This window comes from Athene cunicularia (assembly GCF_003259725.1).
Source record: "Athene cunicularia isolate RWA chromosome 3 unlocalized genomic scaffold, athCun1 chr3_part1, whole genome shotgun sequence".
Classification (NCBI taxonomy): Eukaryota; Metazoa; Chordata; class Aves; order Strigiformes; family Strigidae; genus Athene; species Athene cunicularia.
In genome coordinates this window covers 92,714,946-92,739,839 of record NW_020799097.1, presented here as the reverse complement: position 1 = coordinate 92,739,839, position 24,894 = coordinate 92,714,946, and the positions used below count along the sequence as shown (strand labels likewise).

General features: G+C 35.3%; 1 protein-coding gene across 1 annotated transcript in view; it reads left to right on the top strand.

Moving 5' to 3' along the window:
• The window catches only part of KIF6 (kinesin family member 6), a 175,774-nt gene that overhangs the window by 23,643 nt on the left and 127,237 nt on the right, over positions 1–24,894 (top strand). The window contains exons 4-7 of the mRNA XM_026844613.1: positions 2,467–2,614; positions 6,753–6,862; positions 15,668–15,797; positions 24,484–24,690. Of these exons, the coding sequence (XP_026700414.1) occupies positions 2,467–2,614; positions 6,753–6,862; positions 15,668–15,797; positions 24,484–24,690 (595 nt within the window). The remainder of the gene's footprint in view (positions 1–2,466; positions 2,615–6,752; positions 6,863–15,667; positions 15,798–24,483; positions 24,691–24,894) is intronic.

Below are 24,894 nucleotides of genomic sequence, written 5' to 3'. Positions count from 1 at the left end.
ATTTTTTTTCATTAATTAGTCCAGTCTCTACTGAAGCCCATGTGAACTTTTAGCATCCGAATCATCCCATTGCAAGAAGTTTCACAGCTTAACTCTGTTTTGCATGAAGAATCATTTCCTCTTGCTTGTTTTGAATGTGCCATCTCTAAGCTTCTTTTGATATCCCCTACCTTCTAACAACTCATTACTGTTTTCAGCATTCACATACTGTGACAGTGGCTGCTAGAAATTCCTTAGATGAATGAGGTGTTTTATAATAATAATTGTTTTGATTTTTAACATCTGGAATCTAAAATATATATATATATATATATATACATATATATGTATGTATATACACACACTCTGGGTGTTTTGGTCTTTGGGAGCAGATGTTCAGTGTAAATTCCTTTCAGCATGTTTCTGGTTTTGTCTCTGACATCGTACTGTAATGGATTAAAATAAGCAATTTGGCAACTACTCAGGTCTTTAAATAAACATTAATATGTTGGAGAACTATTGCATCTCTTGTGGCGCCAGATCAGAAGCTATCTATTCATGGTTCTTTTTCTCTTGTACAAGGGTTGTTTGCCCCCTTTTTATTTTTTAATATCTTAGCGTATTTATCACTTTTTCAGTAAACAAAATGCACAAGAATAATGCTAGTTTTTTTCTTTTCTTTAGCATAAGCATAGTAAATCAAATCCAAAGTAGATTTTGCTTCTGATATCTCATTATCAAGAAAATAATTCTTTCTGGATTACTTTGTTTTCAAAAACTCCCTTCATATATTTTGTCAGGAGATGCTTAAAATGTTGTAGAACAATTTAGAGATAGATGAATCCAGGGAACATTTTGTAATTGACAGCTAGTGAAAGAAAAAAGTTTGACAGTCTAATCTGATTTATTTGTCATATATCCTGTCAACTACAGACACTCATGAGTTCTGGTTTGGTTGGCTATCTGTATATTACAGTCAGTAACTGATTTCATCACTATTTAATTTGTGATTCTAATAATTTTTTATAATTTTATTCAGGTTTTTTTTCCTTTCACAGTCAAGTGAAAATTCAAAATAACTGTGTCCTCCATAATTTTTACCTCATTGTTTATAGCTAGTGTGAAGTATAAAATCTTAGAGCATCTAAAATATTTTGCAAGTTCAGGGTAGTTCACAGTAATCAACAAGAAATTGAATTAGAAATGTGGAAATAGATTTTTAGTATTTTTGTCTTTTGAGACAGAGCTGTACAAGGGAAATGCATGATAGTCAACTGTGAGTATCAATATAAATTTTAAACATTCGATACCTGCAATTTTACTTTTAATATCAAGGTAAAAATGAAATGTATTTATATTTCAGACATCAGCACATCAAAGGGGTCTCACAAGAAAAATATGACTGTCTTCATAAATAGTGCAAGAAATTTTGCCATATATTAATAAGAAAAAAATGCTTTATTTGCATGTAAACCAGTAGTGGAAGCTATATCACCATAATTTATGGGACTGCTTTTTTTCATTGCATTAAAAGCCCTCTCCTTTAGTACAAAATCAGGACCAAAAATCTCGAAATATATTGAGTCACAACATGAAAATTCTGTTGGTCAGCCATGGCTCCTGAGCTGTATGTCAGCTGCAGCTGAGTCCCATGTTTCCTCCACAGTGTCCAGCTATACCACTGTCATTAAGCTGATCTACTGTTTAGTGGAAATCAGGTGGAGGTTAACATTGAGAGTGTGGTGTATTGGAGAAAGTTATTTGCACCAGACTTTTGTTAGGCATTTCTGCAAGTAGAAGAGGTGTGAAAAAAAGATGACTGAGTCTGCATATAATTTCAAGCTATGCCATTGCATAGCTTTTGCTGTTCCACAGAAGCTTCTTATACAGACACAGTTCCAACAGAAAAGTGTGGTTTTACCTATGTAGTTTCATGTGTTTTCATAATAAATGAAGATTTTACTACACTGATATAAGCACAGGTTCTCCTGCATACCCTTATCCAAGATAGGAGTAGTCTGATAGTTTAGTATAGCAGTATTCTCAAAATAAAAAAGACTCCTGAATGCTTACCTGAGTTTGTGTTTGCAATTAGTGAAGTTGTATGTGAAATATTTTTAGATTCTTTCACTGTAATGTATAAATATTCACAGTTCCTGACATCTAGTCTTTTAAAAGAAATATCATCCTTGCAAAAAATCATCAGCCAAAGGAACAAGTATACAGAGGTAATATAAATAGTGATAAATATGATCAACTAATATTGAATAATGGAGCAAGTCAAGACATGAAAAAGTCCTTGAGTTCTAGATAGTTTAAATTCCATTGAATCTAGAATACTTACCTTAGAGTATATTGTATTACTGAAGACAGCTGCTATATAATTAAGAATTATTGTTCATTATACTTTGGTTCTATACAAAGTTAATAATGGAAAATATGTTACACCTTATATATTAATTATCTCCCCATTTTTTTATTCTTTAGTGTCTTGGCAGGCTATAACGGTACTATCTTTGCATATGGTCAGACAGGTAGTGGGAAAACTTTTACCATCACAGGAGGAGCAGAATGTTACAGTGATCGAGGCATCATTCCTAGGACTCTATCTTATATTTTTGATCAATTGCAGAAGGTATGGAACATTGTTTTCTGTTTAATGTCTGGTTTACAAATACTTAACTATATTGCAGAAGGCTGATTTTATAATAGTGTTAGAGGAAGCCCTAAAATTACTGCTGAAGAAAATATCCAACTTGACATGATACTTTATGCAAGAATACATTGGTAATAGTTTTGGTTACCTGGTTTGTTGCAGTAGACTGAAAATAATGGACATCATTGGAGGTTTTTGTCTAGTTTTAAAAACCATGCTATTTTCAGATGGTGCAATGTACATTCAGATCACGTGATTGGTTCTTTAAGTATTTGAAAGAAAATACTTATATTAATTTTCCTTCTCTACTGTTTTCCTGTTAACTTTGATTATGCACTTGTATGGAATGTTTTAATGTCTATATGTTATTAGTAATAAAAGTCTGATTCACTGGATAGAGTTGGATAGAAACATTGTTATGCACATTTCTTAACATAATTACACATGTATAACATATGAACAAGTAAACATGTAAATAGCAAAATGTCACAAATATTGTTTATTTATATCATTATCATCATTATTGCTGTTATTAATTATTCCTCATGAATTCTTCCCAAAAGGAAGAAAAAAAATTTTTTTAATCCCTTGGTCTGTTTTTAAAACAGCATCAATACCTAAACACTAGTTAACAGTGTCTGGAAAAACACTTTCAAAGGTAGTAAACTGTATTCTGAAAAGCAGTTTTGCATGTGCTTTGCATCTGAAACTTACAGTGGATAAGTAGTCACTACACCCATATAAATACTGACTTGGCTTCACCGAACATTTGGGCAGTAGTAAATACTGCTGCATATGATTTCTCTGTCTCTTCACTTTTTCCTGATCTTATAGTATTTCTGAGTCTTACAGTTCTGTCCCAGTTATTTCTTAGTGCTTTCCAGTTAATTTTTTTAATACTGCACAGAAGATTTTCCTGCCACTGACAGATCATTGCAACTGCTGTTTGAATACTGGTTTTTCCACAGCTTGTAGGGCAAAACACATCAGTCCAGCGTGGCAACTGACCTAAACCAAAGAGCTATAAAATTACTTTTTAGGTGAATCTAGTGATGTAAAAATGAATGGTATATTTCAACAACTCTAGCTGTGCCTTGCAGAAGTAGGGAGGAAAACAATACAAAATATTAAGATAATTTTGTGATCGGAAAAAGAAAAATACCTTGCAGAAATCATACATGGAATTGTTGCACTTACAAATTTGTTAGATCATTGTACCTCACTGAATTTGAAATATTTTACTCTTTTACTTTGAATCAGAAAGTAATTTGATACTGCTTCCTGTGGAAACAAAACAAAACACATCATGCCTGACAGAAAGAGAATTGTCAGAATTTGGGTGAAGGAGAAAACTGACTGCAATTTAATTATATGGTTCTTCTGGATCTACTATGCCCCCCCCCTAAACCACTCGAAAATTAATTTGGCAGCTTATTTATTTTATGTACAGAAAACATGGCATCAATTCAGTTTTACAGAAGGTAATAGTGACATTTAAAATACTACAAGTACCCTGTAATGTCTCAACATCTAAGAGCAATGATAGAAACAGAATAAATAAGAATTATAAAAAAAAACAACTTAAAAAGTCTTACCACACCTGAAGTGTTCCTTATTATCTGCTTACACTATATTTTCTAATAAGTAAATTATAATTGTCATCTGAAATGCTTCAGAAACTCAAATAAGATGTCAGCAACAAAATTTCTCATTGAATAGAGAAGTTAATTTCAAGTTAGTCATTCTGAATCATAAGCTTTCTGAGTGACCTGCAGCCTATAAATTGGAAAGAAGGCTTAAGTAACATATCCTACTTTTTGCCACATATAGGAGGATGGTGAAAAACAAGAATCACTAGTTCATGATACAGTGATTGGCATCCCAGCTGTGGGGGGATGTGTGTGTTTATGTGTTAGGTTATAATTAAAATATTGTAGAATTATTTCACTTTGACATTTGTGTGCAATGAAATGAGTCAATAAGTGAAAGCATGCACAAGAGTAAGCACACTGATGATTGTTCATTACGTTTATGAGAAATTTAATTTCCTTATAGTAGCTGTAATACTGATATGAGTGAATAGTCAGTTGTTCTGGTGCTTTCGTAACTATAGGGGGCAAAAGTGAAAAGAGGAAGAGAGAAGTCTAGTGTAAAATGTTTTGTCTCTTCATTTATTCCATTAGGCCTATGACTCATTTAAGATTAATATTCACATTTTAATGAAGGTATATAATTAAACAAATTTAAATATTATTTGACAGTAACATCAATCATTACTTTTATACTCTGTCATTCATCTGATACAGGGTATTCATACTCATAAGGCTATATCTCTCAGTGACAGGAAAAAGCCCTGTCTGAGTAAGGGTTAACAATATTAAGTAATTACCTTGGCTCTTTCAGAGTATGGCTTTGGCAGATAAATGTACACATCATATTTCAGGTGCACAAAAGCTTCCTCTTATGGGAATGAAAATAAAAAAACCCCAACAACCACATGATCATGTTGCCTTAGACCTTCTGTTGCATGACCCCACGGAGGACTTTTGTTGTGGACAGTGAACAGATTGATCTTGCAGTTGCCAGCAACATATAGTATCAACATTCTTTTCTAGTGCTAATTATGTAATAAAAACAAAATAGGATGAAAAAGAAATAGTTTATTTGCCACCTTCTCAGCACATAGTTTCTACAAAAATAAAAATGTTTGTGTTTCCATTTTCAGACTGGGTTTTGGATCAAGAATTCTACTTAGTTAAGCATAAAGGGATATTTCTGTCTGTCTGCTTTCAAATATTTGTGGTTGCGTCATACATTTTCTTTCTTGGTGCATCTTAAAGCATCTCTTCTTGGTGTTTTTTCTTTCCACCTGCCTTTATTGTTTCACTTCTTTTTATCTACAATTGTGCTTTGGAAAGGGCTGACATAGCAAAGAAGAGTCATCTGCCTCCTAACCCTAAGTAGGATGGAGAAAGTGAATTCACGGGCACAAAATACAAGACTTCTGAATCTCTTACTTGTGCTGAGACAGTGCAGTTTGAAACCAAGGAAGCAAAACTTTTTACCCCAAAAAAGAAGCAAATCAAGCCTTTTGTTTTTAGTAACATCTCTTTTTAATTTATTGGTCAGAAATTCTCCTATTTGCACAGCTTCCTGTTAGAACGCTTTACATTTTTTCCATCTGTTGTGTATCTATTTAAATGGTGTCTGCTGAAATAGTGAATTGTCATTATCAATTTAAAAACCATTGGAAATAACTATTTAATGAAAATGAAAAGTTTGTATCTCAAAGTATTTTGCAAAACTGTAGTGGATTGGATTATTAAACTGCGAGTCTGATATGAGTGCTTTTACTGTGGCTTCATCAGCTAAAAAGAAGTGACTAATTTTCCTTTATTCTGGAAATCATAGCCCATTATTTTGAGGTTTATGTTTTTGGATTTGGCTTTGGGGCAGGAGAAAATTATGTCTGCAGAACCCAGTTGTGTTAAGTTACATTTTGGCAATGTATTATACAAAAAAAGAGGATTACAGAGAACAGCTGACATCATATACAGTGCTTAAATGTTATGATGAAGAGAGTGGAAAGCAGTACATCAGTGATGTTACTAAACACAATTTTTGATTTATTTTTGTTGTTGTTCTTTATTTTTATTAAACATAGTCTTTCTATCCATAATATGAGGATTTACCTCGTTATAATGACCTACATTTTTTGTCATGGAAGTGAAAAATGACATGTTGCATGGTTCTGTAAGCAGGTTGCCATGTTCTAAATGTATACAGACTTTTCTAGATATAAGGAACCAGTCAAAAATCTCAGACTAAACTCATGGGCATGGTGGGGTTTTGGGGGGATTTTTGATTTGGGTTTGTTTGTGTGTGTTTTGGTTGGAGCTTTTTTTTTTTTTTTTTCTTCTTGAGCATTTATACAGATGATAACAGAAAATATAAAAGCATCACAAATTGCAAATGTAAACCATAGCCAGGAAAAGAAAAAGAGACAGAGTGAGAAAGCCACGTAAAAGCTGTAGTGATAAATTTTTTCTCTGATCTAGATTTGACTTCTCTTTATAGCTCTTCCTTTTTTCTATTTTTTTTCTTTTTTCTTATCCAGGATAGCAGTAAAGTGTATACAACTCACGTTTCCTACTTAGAAATCTACAATGAATGTGGTTATGATCTGCTGGACTCAAGACATGAGGCCTCCAGATTGGAAGATTTGACGTAAGTAATAAAAATTACAGAGAATCATCAAAAACAACAACAAAAATCATTTTCATATGCCCTGTTACACTGTTTGGGGACATTTTTGAAACTGTGCTACTGTTCTCAGTGATGATTAACTCAAAAGACTTTGTTTTCACAAGTTTATCAACATTGTGTAAATTTTCTCTTATTTTGTGTGTATGGAGGCTAGAGAAACTAGATGGGAGTGACTGAAGGTGAAAGTATTGAAAATTTATATTCGTATTATCCAGAAGAGATCTATTGCAGCCACTAGAAACAAAAGAGAAGGTGTACTTGTTTTTCTCATGACAGCCTGTGTCTTTATATGGTAGGCATGTCTCTGTGTGTGGCAGACACATATGTAACAGGCAGTATTTCCTTGCAACAGTAGGGAGAAAAACTTCCTCCTGCTTCTTGGACTTTTTCATTCAATTATTTAATAATTATTTTTCTATAATAAGCAATTATGAAATGAGCTAAGTAACAGATAGAAACTCCACAAGGAACTCCAAAGGACAATATATTTACTTCAGAATGGATGATTGTTATCATAGTTTTCATTCATGAGACATTAGCACCTACTGATACTTGGAGAAGGGTAGTGAATAAAGATTTGTAGGTCATGAACTCACAAACGGTGAAGTTAAAGATCTTATAATTTATAGGAAATCCAAATCATAGTTTCTAAATTGCTTCTGAAATAATAGTTTATAATCTGTGCTATTCTTAAAATAACTCAGCAAACAGTAAAAATGTATGAGTTGTTGCTTGGATTTGTAGATGGACTGAAATAATGCTGGGAACCATACATTGTCTCTCTCAACATGACGGTGACTGAAACATGTACATAGCAAGTAAATCACTGCTCTTATAAGAGCAGGAAACATACTGGAAACTGCTAATGGAGCAATAACGCAAAATCAATAGAATTTTATCTCAAAATAGCTAATTATGTTATTAACATATTAAACCCATTTTATTTATTTTTTAAAAAATCCAAGTTGTTTTAAAATATAGCTTTAGTTTTCCACTATGATATGTGGTATCCAGGATATATATCTATAAAAAAACTTTCAAGACTGATCTTTGTAAAACAAGTGAGTCTAGAGATAAGGAAGGCAGCAGACAAACTCAAAGTATGAGACTGGGCTGTAAATAGGTCTTATTCCTTTGCTTTCTTCATCTGTAATATGGAACTAAATTTTATCACTTTATGAGACATTGGTGCTTTAAGGACTGTATGTATTTACTGATGTTTTTCATAGTAAATTTAGGAATTTGTTTTATTATCTGCTTCCCATGCTATGCAGAGAAAAATTTGAATGAGTCACTATTTTGGATAATAATTTAATTTTTGTGGCCGTTTTTACAGGTGCAGATTTTTTTTGCCGTTGTGTGTAAAAAACAGTCTGTTATACTTTTATTCAGCTATTAAAATTAATGCTATGAAGTTATTCAAGGTTATTAAATTATTAATTTCATTTATTTATTTGCAATATTTTATTTGAACTAATTTCATTTATTCATTTTATTACATTGAATTTATTCAATTGTATTAAATTTTATTAATTTAATTGCAACTTTATTTCAAATAGTTATTTGGGGGTCATATGCTCCAGAAAATATGTCACTTTTTAAAACGAGGTTCTGAATGTTTACTCATAATCATGAATTTTAGAAGCTTGAAATTGGTTTATGTATGTGAAATGCTGAGGTTTCAAGCCCAAGCCCCAAATTAAGGTTGACATGTGGGTGATTCCCACAGCCCTTCCCAAAGGGGGGTGAGTTTGCCTTTAGGCTTCCCTTCAGGGTGCGGCCGGCCTGGCAGGGAGAGCCATAGGGTAAATGAGCCCCAGGTGTCCCACATGAAGTAAACAAAGGTCAGGTGTCCCACTTAGGGATAAAAGCTGGGACCCCTTGCAGGAAGGGGCAGTGTCTGACTGTGAGGTGGATGCACTGTGCAGAGTTCTCTGTTGGGGAAGGACCTCCTGCCTCCCTGGAACTGGGCTCCAGTCAGGTCTGGCTTTTGTAAGCGTGGGCTGTGTAGAGATTCATTCAGTATGTGGCTCCTTGGTCTTATGTATTTGGCTTGTTGACTTGGTTGTCTCCTGTCCCTTCTATGGGAGACTGTATTTCACTATTTATTCCACTCACTGTTGGTTGTGTGGTGTCACTGTTGGGGTCAGTGGGATTGATGTTGATTATGTATAATCTGATTGACTTGTTTGTGCCCCCAGCACTCACCCATGTACTGAACCTTTTGTATAAAATACAATTTGGTTATTGGTTCATCTTTATTCTGGCTGTGTCCTTTATGCTAGGCCTGTTAAATGGCAAAACAGTATGGTCATTCAATTAAGCTAAAGTGTAACTCCTTGTTATGTATTACTCTAATTTTAAAAAGTAATAGTTGACAGACAACTGTGTTGGAACAGTTTTTATCTAGTTCCTTCAAAAGAAGGGGATGCAATTTTAATCAAAGATACATACTTCTGCTTAGCAAACTATGTTAATGATGTTACATTATCAGTTTAGTGGAAGGAATAAATGCCGAGCGATGGCATTCAGGTAACAGAAGTTATAAAAAGTGCACAACAGACTTGTTGGTAGTGCTTGAAAAATGAGACATTAAAGTTGTATTTGATGTTTAATGCAAAATTAATAATAAAATTTTTTTTAATTGCCCATTGCATCTAATCATTGCATGATTAGATTTGGTATCTTAGCTCCTGAAGTCAAGGTTTTGTGTGTAGCCCTACTTTATATATTTTGTAGACTCTTAAATTTTCATCTTCATACTGCTTAATCATTTCATGGAAGCCTGCCAGATGAACAGGGAAGAGGCTGTCACCAAAAATCACTACTCTTCTGGAAATTCCTGATAAATGTGTGCATGTAGTTCATATATTTATAATTTTTTTCTCTCTCCTCCCCTTCTCCCACATAGAAGTATCTTTCAGTGTTCTGAGAATTACCAGTGTTTTAAAATTTCTATGGCTAATAATATTATCTCTCTATTCATGTGAAATACATTCTTACAAATCATGAAATAGATCCTCTTGGAAACTAAGCTAGGGGAATGGAAAATAAGGAGGTGATTAGTAACAGCCAACATAGCTTCACTGAGGGCAAATCGTGCCTGACAAATCTGGTGGCCTTCTATAACAGGGTTACAGCATTGGTGGACAAGGGAAGAACAACTGATGTCATCTACCTGGACTTTTGCAAAGCATTTGCCACTATCCCACAGGACATCCTTGTCTGTGAATTGGAGAGCCATGGATTTGACAGATGGACCACTCAGTGAATAAGGAATTTCCTGGATGGTCACACTCAGAGTTGTGGTCAATGGCTCGATGTCCAAGTGGAGAGCAGTGACGAGTGTTGTTCCTCAGGGGTCGGTGCTGGGATCAGCACTGTTTAAAATCTTTGTTGGAGACATGTACAGTAGGATCAAGTGCACCCTCAGCAAGGTTGCTGATCCAAGCTGTGTGGTGGTGTCAACATGCTGGAGGGAAGGGATGTGCCATCCAGTGGGACCTGGACAGGCTTGAGAGGTGGGACCATGTGAAACTCGTGAAGTTCAACAAGGCCAAGTGCATGGTCCTGCACATGGGTTGGGGAAATCCCAAGCACGAACACAGTCTGGGAGATGAGTGGATTGAGAGCAGCCCTTCAGAGAAGAAATTGGGGGTATTAGTGGATGGAAAACTGACTATGAGGCAGCCGTGTGTGCTCACAGCCCAGAAGGCCAACTGTATCCTGGATGCATCAAGTGAAGTGTGGCCAGTAGGTCGAGGGAGGGGATTCTCCCCCTCTATCCCTCTCATGAGACCCCACCTGGAGTCCTGTGTCCAGCTCTGGGGCCCTCAACATAGAAAGGACATGGACCTGCTCAAGCGAGTGTAGAGGAGGCCATGAAGATGACCGAGGGGCTGGAGAAGCTCCCTTATGAGAAAGCTGAAAGAGCTGGGGTTGTTCAGCCTGGAGAAGGCTCCAGGGACACCTTAGAGCAGCCTTGTAGTGCTTTAAGGGGGCCTATGGGAAAGATGGGGGAGGGACTTTTTGCAAGGACATGTAGTGATAGGATGAAGGGTAATGACTTTAAACTGAGGGAGGATAGATTTAGATTATATATAAGGAAGAAATTCTCTACTTTGAGAGTGGCAAGACACTGGAACAGGTTGCCCAGAGAAGTTGTGGCTGCCCCCTCCCTGGTAGTGTTCAAGGCCAGGTTGGACGGGGCTTTGAGCAACCTGGTCTAGTGGAAGGTGTCCCTGCCCATGGTAGGGGGGTTGGAACTAGATGATTTTTAAGGTCCCTTCCAATCCAAACCATTCTAGGATTCTATGAAAATGAAGAGTGTTCAGTGTTACTACTGAATACTAAAGATTAGGAGAATACAAAGGTTTGTAAATTTAATCTTTAATAAAATGGCTTAAGGTAGCTGTTTTAATAAGACAGACTAAGAAGAGGTATACAGATGCAAGTAAACCTTACATCCCATCAGATGCTAGGCAACCCGAATTTGTGCAGCATCAGATGGAGCTTGAATGAATTTCCTCATGGCTCACTGTGCAGAGCAGCACAGCTCCTGTATGTAGAGAGAAGCTGCTCTCCTCTCTTGGTCATTTGAGATATTCTATAATTTCCTTACAAGAAAACAGCTCAGTTTCTAAAAGGTGCTCTCATGAGAACTTCTTATGGCAGTTTTTGATAAAGTCAAGAGCATGTTGATTGTGTAATGACCAGGTAGGATCTGCCCACCAGCTCTTCTGTTACTATGACCTGGCTGAATTTATCCTGCAGCCTATGGTCTGTGCAGCAGGACAGAGGCATGAATGACAGGCTGTGCATTTAGCACAGCACAGGCACTGTTACATGGATCTCTAACTCCTAAATGTGCAACAGCCTCTCAGTCAGTATCAGTACACTCCTATGTCCATAAAGGGTAGAAAAAGGAAACTGTGATTTTTTTTTTTTGGATTTTTTTTTTTTTCCTCTTGTCTCATGTAGAATTCATTGGAGACAGTGGGAAGGATTTCCTATGACAATGTGTTATGTCAGGAGATCAGTCTGCACCAATCTTATAGTTCTCTAATGTCTCACAAGCTAAGAAGATTATGCTCTAGGTCTGTACTTGAATGGAAGATCAAATCTCTGTGCTGTTGAAAGCTGTGCTGGTAGATGAATAACTTCGTAACTTTGCTTCTTGAATCAGTGTTCGCTTTGTCCTCTGATGTGGTATTCAGGGAGCTACAGTTCTGAAAGATACTTTTTTTGGGATGATATATAAAATTATGATCTTGGTCAGTCTTTCTTAAAACCTAAAGCTCCTTGCAACTTTACGCGAAGATTAGCTATAGTTATCCATTAGTTTGTTCTTCCAGACAGACTGAGATGCATGCTTACTGCTTTTCTCTTTTACCTTTTTCCTAAAATTATTATTGGTTGTATAGTCTCTTCCACATGCTGAAGTAGCAGCACTACATTCTGCTAATGTATTGTTATGGAAGGTATATATCCTCATGTTATTTGTTTACATCATTATGATTTTTAAATGTTCATAAATTTTTTTAGATTATCTTAGATTTCTTCAATTTTAAGCCCTGGAGACAGATATAATAATAGGAAACTTGAGATTCTAAATTGTCATATGTTTTCCAAAATATTTTAAGGTTTTTTTAAATTATTTATATTACATAAATTAATTAGATGGTATTAATTAATCAAAGGAAGCTTTAACTTCATTGTTTGCCAGTAACAGGAGTTTTATAAATGAAGACATTCAGTGTGTAAGGTGCCCATGCATTAATGGCAGGTCAGTTGATGCAGGAAAAGGCCTGAGGTAATAACAGTATTAGAGCTGATCCCATCCCATCCTACAGGTTTCCTAATCAGCTACAAATTCCATCTATTAAGCCAAATGGGAAAGATTATTTGTTTAGAAAGAAAAAAAAAACTTGTCTCTGCCTTCTTTGAGTCATTATGGATAACATAACAGAGCTTTTCCACTCCAAGATCCAACTTAGGGCTATGAAATGCAAAGATTTCACTAATACAGAGAATGTTCTGTAGAAATCTATTATCATATTATACAGTAACTTTATAGCACTATAAAATTTGTTGTCATTTTGGAACATGTCTTTCTGAGAAGGTTTTGACAGATGCCTCAAGATGTGCAAATTTAGATTTCCATCTGGAAATCCTCCTGATAGGTGCAAGGCCACTGTATAAGAGGCTGTCACTGGTTTGACGTCTCCACTGTCTCATTTCTGATATCATAATCCTCCAGAACTTTTCATCCAAGCTAATACCTTCATTGTCTGGAAATTATTTATAACTATTTGTCAAAATGTAGTCTGAAAATATCCTTAGAAGTTGAAATAATATGCCAAGTGTACATAGCAAAGCAACATTGTTTTCCTAAATTAAAAAAAAAAAGTAGATTATGCTTATCATGCAATTTCAAAATAAAATCAGCCAAAGCATCATGCTGTGACCAGAACCACTGGGTTTTAGCAGGTGATGCACGTACAGATGGAATTGTGGACAGAATACAACTTGACATCATCAAAACGTTTTTATGCAGGAGCAGAATTATGTTTTTGTTTATGCTCTGAATGGGGGAAGCAGAGTTCTATGACTGTCCTAGTGCTATGTTACTCTACTGCACAAAAATAAAGCTATAAGGGGGAGGCAATCATACTTGGAAAAACAATTGTTATGACTACTAATTAGCATTGTGTGTACTTTTACATGTATTTGTTTCTTGAAAATAGTGAGTCTATTGCAATGTGTTCACATTATTTCCTTATATCCATTCCAATGTTTTGACCATCAGAGGGTGAACTGTTTCCCTAATACTTTAGAGTAATACTATGGAATGCTGCTTAGCTGCTCATTTTGATCCCGTCAGCTTCGGGTGAAAAAAAAACAAAGCAGAACAAAATTGAACCTGTGTGGTTTTGAAGCAGCTTGGAGTAATTAACATGCAAGAACTATCTAGAGATAAAAACTCAAGCCCTGTACTCCCTCTTGTGGTTAACCTTGATGAATATGAAAAAACAGATATCTATACATATATATATATGTCTACTTAAAGTTTAAAACTTTTTAAAATTCTTCTAACTTTTAATAAAGTCCTAATTTGCTTGTTGTAAGATGTTTCAGAACATGTCCTTCAGAGTGATTTACATGTCATTCATCCTCAGAATTAGTGTACTTCAGTTTTAACAGTCTTCACTCTTGGAGTTTTCAAATCCAGTGATGCAACTATTTGGCTTCCATGTTGGATAGAATCACAGAAACACAGAATCAAGGTTGGAAAAGACCTTGAAGATCATCCAGTCCAACCATTAACCTCGTACTGACTCTTCCCAACTACACCATATCCCTCAGCGCTATGTTGACTCTACTCTTAAACACCTCCAGGAATGGGGACTCCACCACCTCCCTGGGCAGCCCATTCCAATGCCTAACAACTCGTTCTGTAAAGAAATGCTTCCTAACATCTAGTCTAAACCTTCCCTGGCACAACTTGAGGCCATTCCCTCTTGTCCTATCGCTTATTACTTGTTTAAAGAGGCTCATCCCCAGCTCTCTGCAACCTCCCTTCAGGCAGCTGTAGAGGGCGATGAGGTCTCCTCTCAGCCTCCTCTTCTCCAGACTAAACACCCCCAGTTCCCTCAGCCGCTCCCCGTACGACCTGTGCTCCAGACCCTGCACCAGCTCCATTGCCCTTCTCTGGACACGCTCGAGTCATTCAATGTCCTTTTTGTAGTGAGGGGCCCAAAACTGAACACAGGAATCGAGGGGCGGCCTCCCCATTGCGGAGTACAGGGGTGAGATCCCTTCCCTGTCCCTGCTGGCCACGCTATTGCTGACACAAGCCAGGATGCCATTGGCCTTCTTGGCCACCTGGGCACACTGCTGGCTCCTGTTCAGCTGGCTGTCAATCAACATCCCCAGGACCCTCTCTGACTAGCAATACTATAGAATGTCTTAACTGAGAAGAGCCTAGTGGCTACTCAGTAAAGCCAATAAAGTTTAACTCTCAGTAATGTGATCAGAAGAAAAAATTCTTATATAAAAGGGCTATTTAAAAAAGTGGAAAGGAGTTTTGGTAATATTTAGTAGCTCTCCTGGAACTTTTGACACATCCTTCCTACTTCCATCTAACATCCTTTTTCTGAACTTTAAGGCTTAAAGAGGTACAACTAAGAGCATTTGTAACCTCAGTGGAAATAAATAAAATCATTCTGTTTGCTTTTAAGAAGGGATCATTTACATTTGTAGCTGTTATCATTTGAGAAGAATGAAGAGAAATAATCTTGACAATTGCAATGATATTAGAAACATGTTGGCTACAGATGTATTGATTTTGAAATATTCCATGCCTATTTGTTCATCAAGATTTTAGTATGCTTTATGTATCATTTGTGCTTCAATCACTGTGGTAATGGGAAACAAACCCCAATTTATTATTTGTTTGTGATGATTTGCCTTACCGCTTGCTCTTAAGATTTTACTATATCTCAAAAAAATCCAAAAGCTTTCTCTAATATAGATTTTATATATTCCTTTTCTATGTAGAAGTTTATTATAAAGGGATAAAAAGGGGGTGACAGATTTAAAAAAAAAAAAAATCAGCACTTCCTTTAATGTTCATGTTCTTAGTTCTTTTATTATGATTAGTTTTAGATGTCACCTTTTTAGTCTCAGTGAAATGAAAGTATGGAGCAAAGATCGTGTTACAACAGTTCTAGTTTTTGTTTGTTTTTTTGTTTTTTTTCCATGTAGAAAAGTGACAATAATGGAAGACCCTGATCAGAACATTCATCTGAAAAACTTGTCTCTTCAGCAAGCAACCAATGAAGAGGAAGCCTTAAACCTACTCTTCTTGGGAGACACCAACAGAATGATTGCTGAGGTGAGAATTGCTGTTACAAATCTTACTTAACACAACCAGAGTTAAAATGGTCATAAACTTTTCCACATAAGAGGCATATTTTGAAAGTCCTTGGAGATAAATGAGTGTTTTCTTTCTGAGTGTATTTTCACAGTGAAATTAAATAAACATTTCTCTGATGATAGCTTTCACTTTGCAAAGAGCTTTCTGGTTTTCTGTCGTGAATCTGACTGGTGGTTGTTGATGTCATAGCTTACTGCAATTAAAATAAGAAAAAAAAAAAAAAGTCTTATAAACCATAGAGTGAATTTTGAATGTGGCATGTATCCACATACATACACATTTAAAGATTAGAAAACATGGCCTTACAAAGCATTGTCAAATATTCCCACAGAAGTACTAAATTGCCTTTGATGTAGTTACAGTAAGAGTTTGCAGTGCCCTTTTTTTACTTCTTATTGCATAAACATGTGGTGTTATGTGTAAAAAAACAAATGGTAGTGCAACACGCATTCAGAATAAGTATTTGCCAACATGCAAAGCTGAGGGTGTTTTTACTGATTCTGGAAAATTCAAATGAAATGTCACTATATACAAAATCTGTAGGATTTTTTTCCCCTTATCTTCATACTGGGAAATGGAATGTAAATATGAAAAACATATCGTGAACACTGTCAATGGGTCTTTACTACAACACAGCTAATTCTATTTTAGAAATTTGTGGATTTTCTTCCTCTGAGTGACCAAAAAAGTTATATAATAAATCCATTACAAGAAAGACATTTAAAGTGGATGAAATAGTGAAGTAGTTCAGTGTTCCTGCTGGCTGACCATGGGCACAGGGAACAGGGCTGACCCTGGGCACAGGGGAAGAAGCATTTGATTACAAAATGTAAATAGGCAAAAATCTCATTTGTTCTCCCTTTCTCAAAGACGACTGTTTCAGCTGTGACATTCCAAGAAGCAGAAAGATGTTAAAGGCAAGAGATAATCAAGCTGTACTTAAGGGCTCTTAGTAAATATGAATATTGAGGTAAGGAACCATTTGATACTGAAATGGAAAAATTGATCAATTTAGAGGAGAGCAACTTGAAAAGTATAATAGAGGAGACAAAAAGGTGTAATTAAGTTCAGAAGCCTGAAAACCTATTATGATAGTTGGTAAGGAAAACAGAAGATGAATGTTCATTGCATTGAGAAAGATCGTCAGGAAATCTTAGAGGATCTGTGTATGAAAATGAGACAGAATATTTAAAAAATGGTGTAATGCTGGCTGACAGGATCATAAATCAGCAATTGTAAAGGGCAGTTGTGTTACATATTTGGAAAATGTTGCCTAAGGAGAAAATAGAACCCAAACACTGAAAGTTATGAACAAATAGCAGGACTAATGAAGATGATAAGTCATTAAAGGTCAAGATGAAGTAATGCTCAGTAAAACTAAAGAATATTCTTAATGGGTCAAACCAAAGATATGTCTTATTCAGTTTCCTGTTTTAAACAATGGACAATAGCAAATATATAAAGAAGAGTAAAAGATAAACCAGGTAAAGCATGATAGTTTTCTTTTTAAAAAAATCTAGTCTTCATTAGTTTGTGTTTCTGACTATTTACAGCTAATAACTTTTGTTGTATTTTTCTTTGCCCAGATGCTTTTTTCAACCTCAGCAAATTTTTGTCATGAAATCTCATGTGACACAAAGTTCTATGACTTAACTGCGTTGTGTGAAGAAAAATCTCCTTTAGTATATTTTTTTAATCTACAACTTGGTAGTTTTATTTGGGGCATACTAGTACTTGCTAGAAAACATAAGAATAGACATGAGAATGTCCCCAGTAACAGAGAATTCACTAAGCTGAGTGGCTTGGGTTAGTAAATGCTATGCCATTGCCACTTTTGCTGCTTTTGCCACGTTACGAGTTTTTTGTTATATAAACACTATAAAGTTATTGTTTCATTGGCCTTTAATGAAGAGAACTTATAAGAAAAAAATGCAGACAATACTTGCTTGGAATAGCTACCACCCATTGCAGCAATATTTACTTTGCTTAGTCTCAATGCTTATATGATTCCAAAAACTTCAAATGAGGTGGATTTTACTGCAGAAATTTTATTTATGTAGTTATCCCAGATATTGTTCCTTTGCAACTGGAGCAGGTACGTTGCAGTACAGTTCAGTGAGCTTACTGAGTGCTGCTTCCTCTTGGGCATTACAGGATTTATCATCCATTACCATTTGGCATTTTTGCCTTCAGGTGACTGGTACTTTATATGATGACATCAGAATGAGAAAACAGTGTTTGCAGAAATGAGAGATTAATGTAGAGGTCTTAGGACATCAACCATAACTTCTCCAGAGATCCATATTTTTAAACATTAATTGAGTTATGATAATGCTCTCTGACCTCAAAAAAGATTAGGACCCTGTTTAAGTAAACTTTAAAGAAAAACGCACAAGATTAATAAACCTAAATAGAAAAAGTAAAAGAAATGCTTGATTCATCTTTTTTAACAATGAGAAGTTTGACTGTAGAAAAATTAAGATGACTCTCATGGATCACATATGAAATCTGTGGCCTCTAAAATTGCAATCTGATGCTTTATGCCTGAGATAACCCTTCTCTGAAGTGTTGCAGGATCATTTTGAAAGTAAGAACGACAATTTAATTTCTGCAATGCCTCTGCTAGTGGAGTCTAACTTGTGATTTGATGGCTGCATTTTGCCCTCACCACTGACTGTGCTAAAAAGAAAGTGATGATAATATTAAAAGTAGTCTATAAGCTACATTCATTTATTCATTAAATATCAGAACCTAAAGTCACATTTATAACCAAATACTGCTTTCCCACACATAACTGTATAGCTCATAAGAAAGAAAAAAGAGGAAGCTAGTCTAGTTTTTGCAGGATTGGTTTATAGGTCAGTATAGGACCAATTCTTTGCTCTAATTTTGACATATACTGGCAGTTGTGAAAATGGTGATGAGAGACATCTGTGCACAAACACTTCATAATATAAAAATACAATTAGGAAGTTGTTTTCTTATATTTTGCCAGGGAGATATAGACAGAGAAGGAGCACAAAAACTTGATCATTTTATTGTCATCTTTTCCAACTATAAGGGCTATATTTTGGGGTTTTTACTTGTTTTTCCCATAAAACACAGTTTCTTGTTACATTTGAATGTATAAGAATCTGAACAACAGGTTATAAAACAAAATCTGAGTTTATCTTTTATATTTTAATTTTTAAGCCAACTTTATGATTTAGGTATTTCAAATACATGCAAATGAAGGATTCCAAAGTCTAATTTGCACACCTGACACGTGGTAGCAGCAGCATCTAAAAAACCTGATCTATGGAAATAAGAGTTTGGCCGTTTAGGTAGTGTTCATAAACTGTTTTATATTGGTAGATATGCTATTAATGTGTCTTCCACTGAAGTAGTCTTTTCTAAATTCTTGTGATGGGAATCTCTTGTGATTGCTGTCCTTTGAAATAATATGCCCAAACCTCTGTGATTTAGATAATTCTTTAGTATTTCTCTTAAAAAAGCAGAGTAAGGTAGACTCAGTAGCCTCCCAAGGGCATGCATCAATTTCAGAACTGTAAAATCTTTATGTGAGATTGATGTGTCTGAACACTGCAGTTGCATGTACAGTTAGCATTTTTTTTTCCTTTAATGAAAAATTACTTCATTTTAGTGAGTAAAGAAATGTTTTAGTGCATGGTTTTATACCTACAATACTCCATTGTTTAAATTTTGAAGACTGTGCATACTACACAGTATTTGTTCAACCATTTTAAATGTTTGAAGTGCACATGGGGCAAGCAGTAAGCTTTTGGCAATGTTTCAATAAGCTTATTTCAAGAAAGAATGAAACTTTTAAACATTTAAAGATAGTTGTGGGGACTGACTTGTGACCTCTGAATTGGATTCATTCCCTTTATATTTATTTTTATTGTCCATTAGTATTCTCTTGAATATTTTTATAAAGCCATTGGTAGTGTTTGAATGTGAGGTTTTTTGGATGAAATATGAAAAATAGGATTTGAATGTGTGAACATATGAGATTAAATGACACTTTTGCCAAGAAGGCATGTTATCTGTGTTAGGGCTGCATTCCAGAATGAATTACAACTTTCTGCTTTTCTAGGTTCCTCATTGATGTCAACTGTTAATCTACTTCCACTCTGACAAACCTGTTCTATAGTATCATTAGCACCAAATGGCATCATCATTTCAGCACAGGTGCTTTTGTTTCTATGTGTGGTAAAACAATCACTGCTCTTGTGTGCTACTTTGAATAGTCCTTAAGGCGTTTTGGGATTTACATGGATAAAAGTCACTCTTAATGTGAGGTTTAATAATATCCTCACCGGGGAATATTAATTACTTTAAAAATTACCTCAGTTACTATGGTCTAACTGTGAAACCATACTTGTGGTAAATAAGGAAAGGTAAAGTATTGCTTTTACAAGTCAGGGAAGTGTCAGATTGAACCCATTCCAATTCTTGTATTTTTATAGCAAGAAATCTGCAATTTCAGCTGGGTCAAGTGTACCTAAGTACACCTGATGAGCCCCTTCACTTGTATCATATTAATCAGAAAGGCAACTAAAGATACATCAAGATCTCACTCATCTACCAGATACAGTCAGGAACCTCCTATTCTTCAACTTACATACCCTTCCATATAGCATGGTTCTGTTGGTACTGGTGGAGTTTATATTAGTTGGACAGATGGATACATCCACTGTTTTTCAACAAAGAATCTCTGTTCCTTCAGCCTTGCAGAGACTTACAACATTCTGTGCTATAAACTGTGTAAAAACACCAGGATATTCTAAGGATGAGTTTCAACCAGAGAAACAGTGTGATATCACTTTACTATCATTTTTGTAGGACACAATGGCTCTTTTCTTACCACCTGAACTGTGAAAGCAATGAATTTGTCAGAACTTCTTCCTACAGCATCCATCTGATTGTAGTTAGATTAGAGAAAATCAATTTGATATCAGCCTTAGGTGCTCTCAGTGCTTTTCTCTTCTCCCTTGCCCTTCTTCAAGAAGTTCAAAAGTGAAAGAACCTTAAGATGAAAAAGAAACCCTCCTTAAAACTAAATTTAGTAACTTTTCATTGAGAAATTCTCTCTCAAAAAAAAAAAAAAAAAGGAACATTCAGAATCAGCCTTCATTTATGCCTTGGCTAGTCACTATTCACTTGGCTAATTCACTCATACAGGAAAATCATGTTCTTCTGATGTCTAAATATTTTGATTCAAGGAGAAGATTTTACTGAAATTATATAAACTGCCAAGTGGAGATGGTTTGCAATGTGGTCTGAATGACTGCATTTATCACCTGTGAAATCTTTTTGTCCCAGCTGTCCTGTTTTCTGTATTGTATCTGAGTGTATTTGGCATCCATAATCAACACATTTACTCTTCCAGACAGTAGCAGCTTCTGTTAGTTTAATGGTGATTTTGAAACAGCTTTTCATATGTTTTTCTCCTATTTAAGAAACTTTCTCCTTCTTAGGTCCTCAATCATTAAGAACTCTATTTAAATCAATAGTATGCTATTTCTAAATCCTACATAAATTCTTGTATAGGGGAGAACTGCACTGTTTTCTTGATTTAAGATAGGTAACAGATTAAGATGGATAACTTAGGCTCCAGCAGATTTTTGGACCTTTCTTGACCTTGTATTCCTTGACAGAAACATCTGACGACTTGGATGCTTCTTGCAATATGGTTGTACTGCATGTTCTCATTTAAGTAGAAACTACTTTCTTGCAACCAATGTATAAAAAGATGTAATGGTTTGTCACAATAAAGCTTCTATACAGTTTATTTATTTTCAGCAAATACAGGTATATCCTGGTCCTGGAGAAAAAGGAGACTGGGTTCTGTGGCTTGAAATCTCTCTTGTACGTATTTTCCAAGATCAAACAAAACACTGAAGCTTTACCAATCATGATCTTGAAAGCAATGTTATTGAATGCCTCTTTTACTGTTCCACAAAGGGCAGCGACAGATGACCTGGCATTAATTCCTTTGTAGTGTTCATGTGATATCACAAAGCATCTGAAGTCTGCTTATGTGGTTTATGATGTCACAGAATTCCTGGGAAAAAAATGTTTCTTTGTAAGTAACTGCAGCTCATCAGTTGTTCTATATATAACTTTCACAATAGTAACCATCTGCTGAGAGCCAGGCCACTCCCCTCTTTCTTTTTTCTCCTTCCTCACATCAAATTAGTGTGAGGATGATTTCATATACATATGGTTTGAATACTGCTAACAAAGCCAAAATGAGCTCTGAAAGCCACTAAAGTAGGCTCAGAGACACTGTCCAGAAAATTTTTGTTTGTTTGTTTTCAGTTTTCAAACTTTCTGAACAGCTGAGATGATACTCAGAAGTTGCATGTGTAAGATAGCAAAAAAAAAAACCAAACAAAAAAGGCTTATGTTTGGACTGAAGATGCTGACAAGTTCTCATTTCTGTTGTGGTGTGCTTTGCATCTACTTGTGTGGTAAAAGGAGCAAAGTGTGGGGGATTATGTCTGCAATTAACGTTTCACGATCACATCCCATTTAAATTTAAATTGCTTTGTGCTTCCTGCAAGAGTTCTAATAGAGATTTCTATATACAGGAACTGCAAAGTAAAGATAGAATCATATTGTAAAAAGACATCTTGGTGTATTGATTAAAGTGTGGTTCTACTCTGAAGGAGGACTTTATGAAAATAGTAATTTGGGATTGTAGCCAATTACTTCCAGATCAGCTTCACTCATTTTACATGAAAAAAGAATTAGTGAAAAGCTTAGAATTTCTAATGACCAGTCCAGCAGAATGCTTGGAACATGCAAAACCAGGGTTGTGAAATGATCCTTAGAAACCAAGCAATTAAACAGAGCCAGTGTCTTATATTATTTCAAAATTCCTCATCTGTATAAACTAATGATCAAAAACTCTTCTCCCTCTCCCTCTGAGTTTTGCTTTATTAGGTAAAGAAGCCCAAAATAAAATAGTCCTAAGGCTGTAATTTCATTACAGAATTTTCACAAACAACTGCAAGAGTACGCTATTCCTGCACGCCACCTATTTGCTCACATGCTGTATGCTGCCATTTTCAATTATTCTAGCAGAAGTGCTTTCTACAGCTGCCCTGTAACTGAATTGGGAAACTGATCCAGGTTAAATATCTATGGTTTGCAGTCTTTTTTCTTCTTTGAGCTGGATCAGTTCCCAAAACCAGTTCAGTTGTACTGGCAATATTAAGGCTGGAAAAAAATACTGGGAAATTGAAGGGGAGACAATACACCCAAGAGGTATAGCTGTTCATATTTTTTGTGGTAAAGGAATATTCAGATTGCAGTCTTTCTGTTAAGAGCTGTCTTTCCTGGATTTACAAGACAACACCTTCAACACCTGCAACAGGCAGGTTATTTTAGCATCGAGAATGTTTCATACCAAAGCAGACTCAGGAAGAAAAAGCAATTATGTTGGTATATCTAGTCTGAATCACAGGGTATGCCTAGATAAATAATTGCTCTAGAATAACAGAGGAATAAAATCTAGACAAGAGATTAATGTATACAGTTTAACCAGGATTTTTTTTATCATCTTTTTAAACAGCTATAAACAAGTATAGATTTAGTTGCTAACTCATAATAAATATTTATTAATTTATCTCACTACCCTATTTTTCTGCAAGTCAGGTATTTATGCCTTGATAGCAATGTAGTCAGACTTGTTATAGTTGATAAATAAAAATACTATTTGTACAGTATATCTATAATCTTCATATATATTCTAAAGCTTTAGCTATGTATAAAATAAGGATAATAAGGAATTATTTTAGATTTAAGTTTCCAATAACAGCTTGATATAACTAAATGTAAGAGGCTTTAGATGCTTAAAGATTCCTTTATATGTTGTTTAAGAAAAGAAAGGTATATGTGTGATGGTATGTGGTTATTTGAAATCTAAAATTAAATATCTCAGAGCTGTTTAAAATTTTCTGTTCTACATTTCACATATATTGGGAACATCACTGAAGTCATACTGAAGTTGGGCATCTCTAAAAATTGACCAAGAATTTCCATGTGTCTAGTTAAGGAAGTATGGTAATAGCTATTCCAAATCAATATATTTAAAGTCAAAACTTTTATGAAAACTCTGTTATACCACATAAAATTCTGATACTAATTTTGCCAAGTTTACTTTTTTTTTGTAAAAGTAATCAAAATGAGAAAGTCTAAAGCCTCATAAAAAGTCCTAGTCAGTTACACCAGTAGCTAGCTAGCTAAAAACACAATAAAAATGGACTTACCAATGGGGAAATTGATAACCTCTTGGAGATCAGGTACTTTCCCTCCAATCAAGGTGCCCTTTTCTAGTATTCTTCAGCATAGTAAGGCCACCTTCTTTGACGATGTACTCATTGTTAGAGTATCTTGAAACAAGGATAGTTGCTTGGTTGCTTGAAGTACAATTTGTCCAGATGAAAGTTATCCAAGTATTTGGCCAGAAGGCGGGTGCCAGGTAAATTCCTTTGGGTTCTTCTTGCGTATTTATTAGAGATGCAATAGTGAAAAAATTGCATAGGTGTTTATAACTGCCAGATTACTGAGCTATGAAAAGCTAAATTTATTTCTTAAATGAATATTGAGAACTCTTACTTTCTTTTTATTGCAGACACCAATGAATCAAGCCTCAACCCGATCTCACTGCATTTTCACTATTCACATCTCCAGCAAGGAACCTGGATCTGCAACTATCCGACACTCCAAGTTGCACTTAGTAGACCTTGCTGGATCAGAGCGTGTTGCAAAGACTGGAGTTGGAGGTCACTTATTGACAGAAGCCAAATATATCAACTTGTCGTTACATTATTTGGAACAGGTAAAATTAGAATAGAGTGCAACATTTCTCCTTTTACTACATTCCTGTTAAGCAATGTGCATTATATTTATATTTCCCTGATCTGCTGTGACATTTTGTATGCTAATGCTGTAAAACACCAAGCAAGGGTGTGATGGTTTGACTCTGGCTAAATGCCAGGTATCCACCAAGTTGCTCTATCACTTCCCCCCCACCCCCCACCCC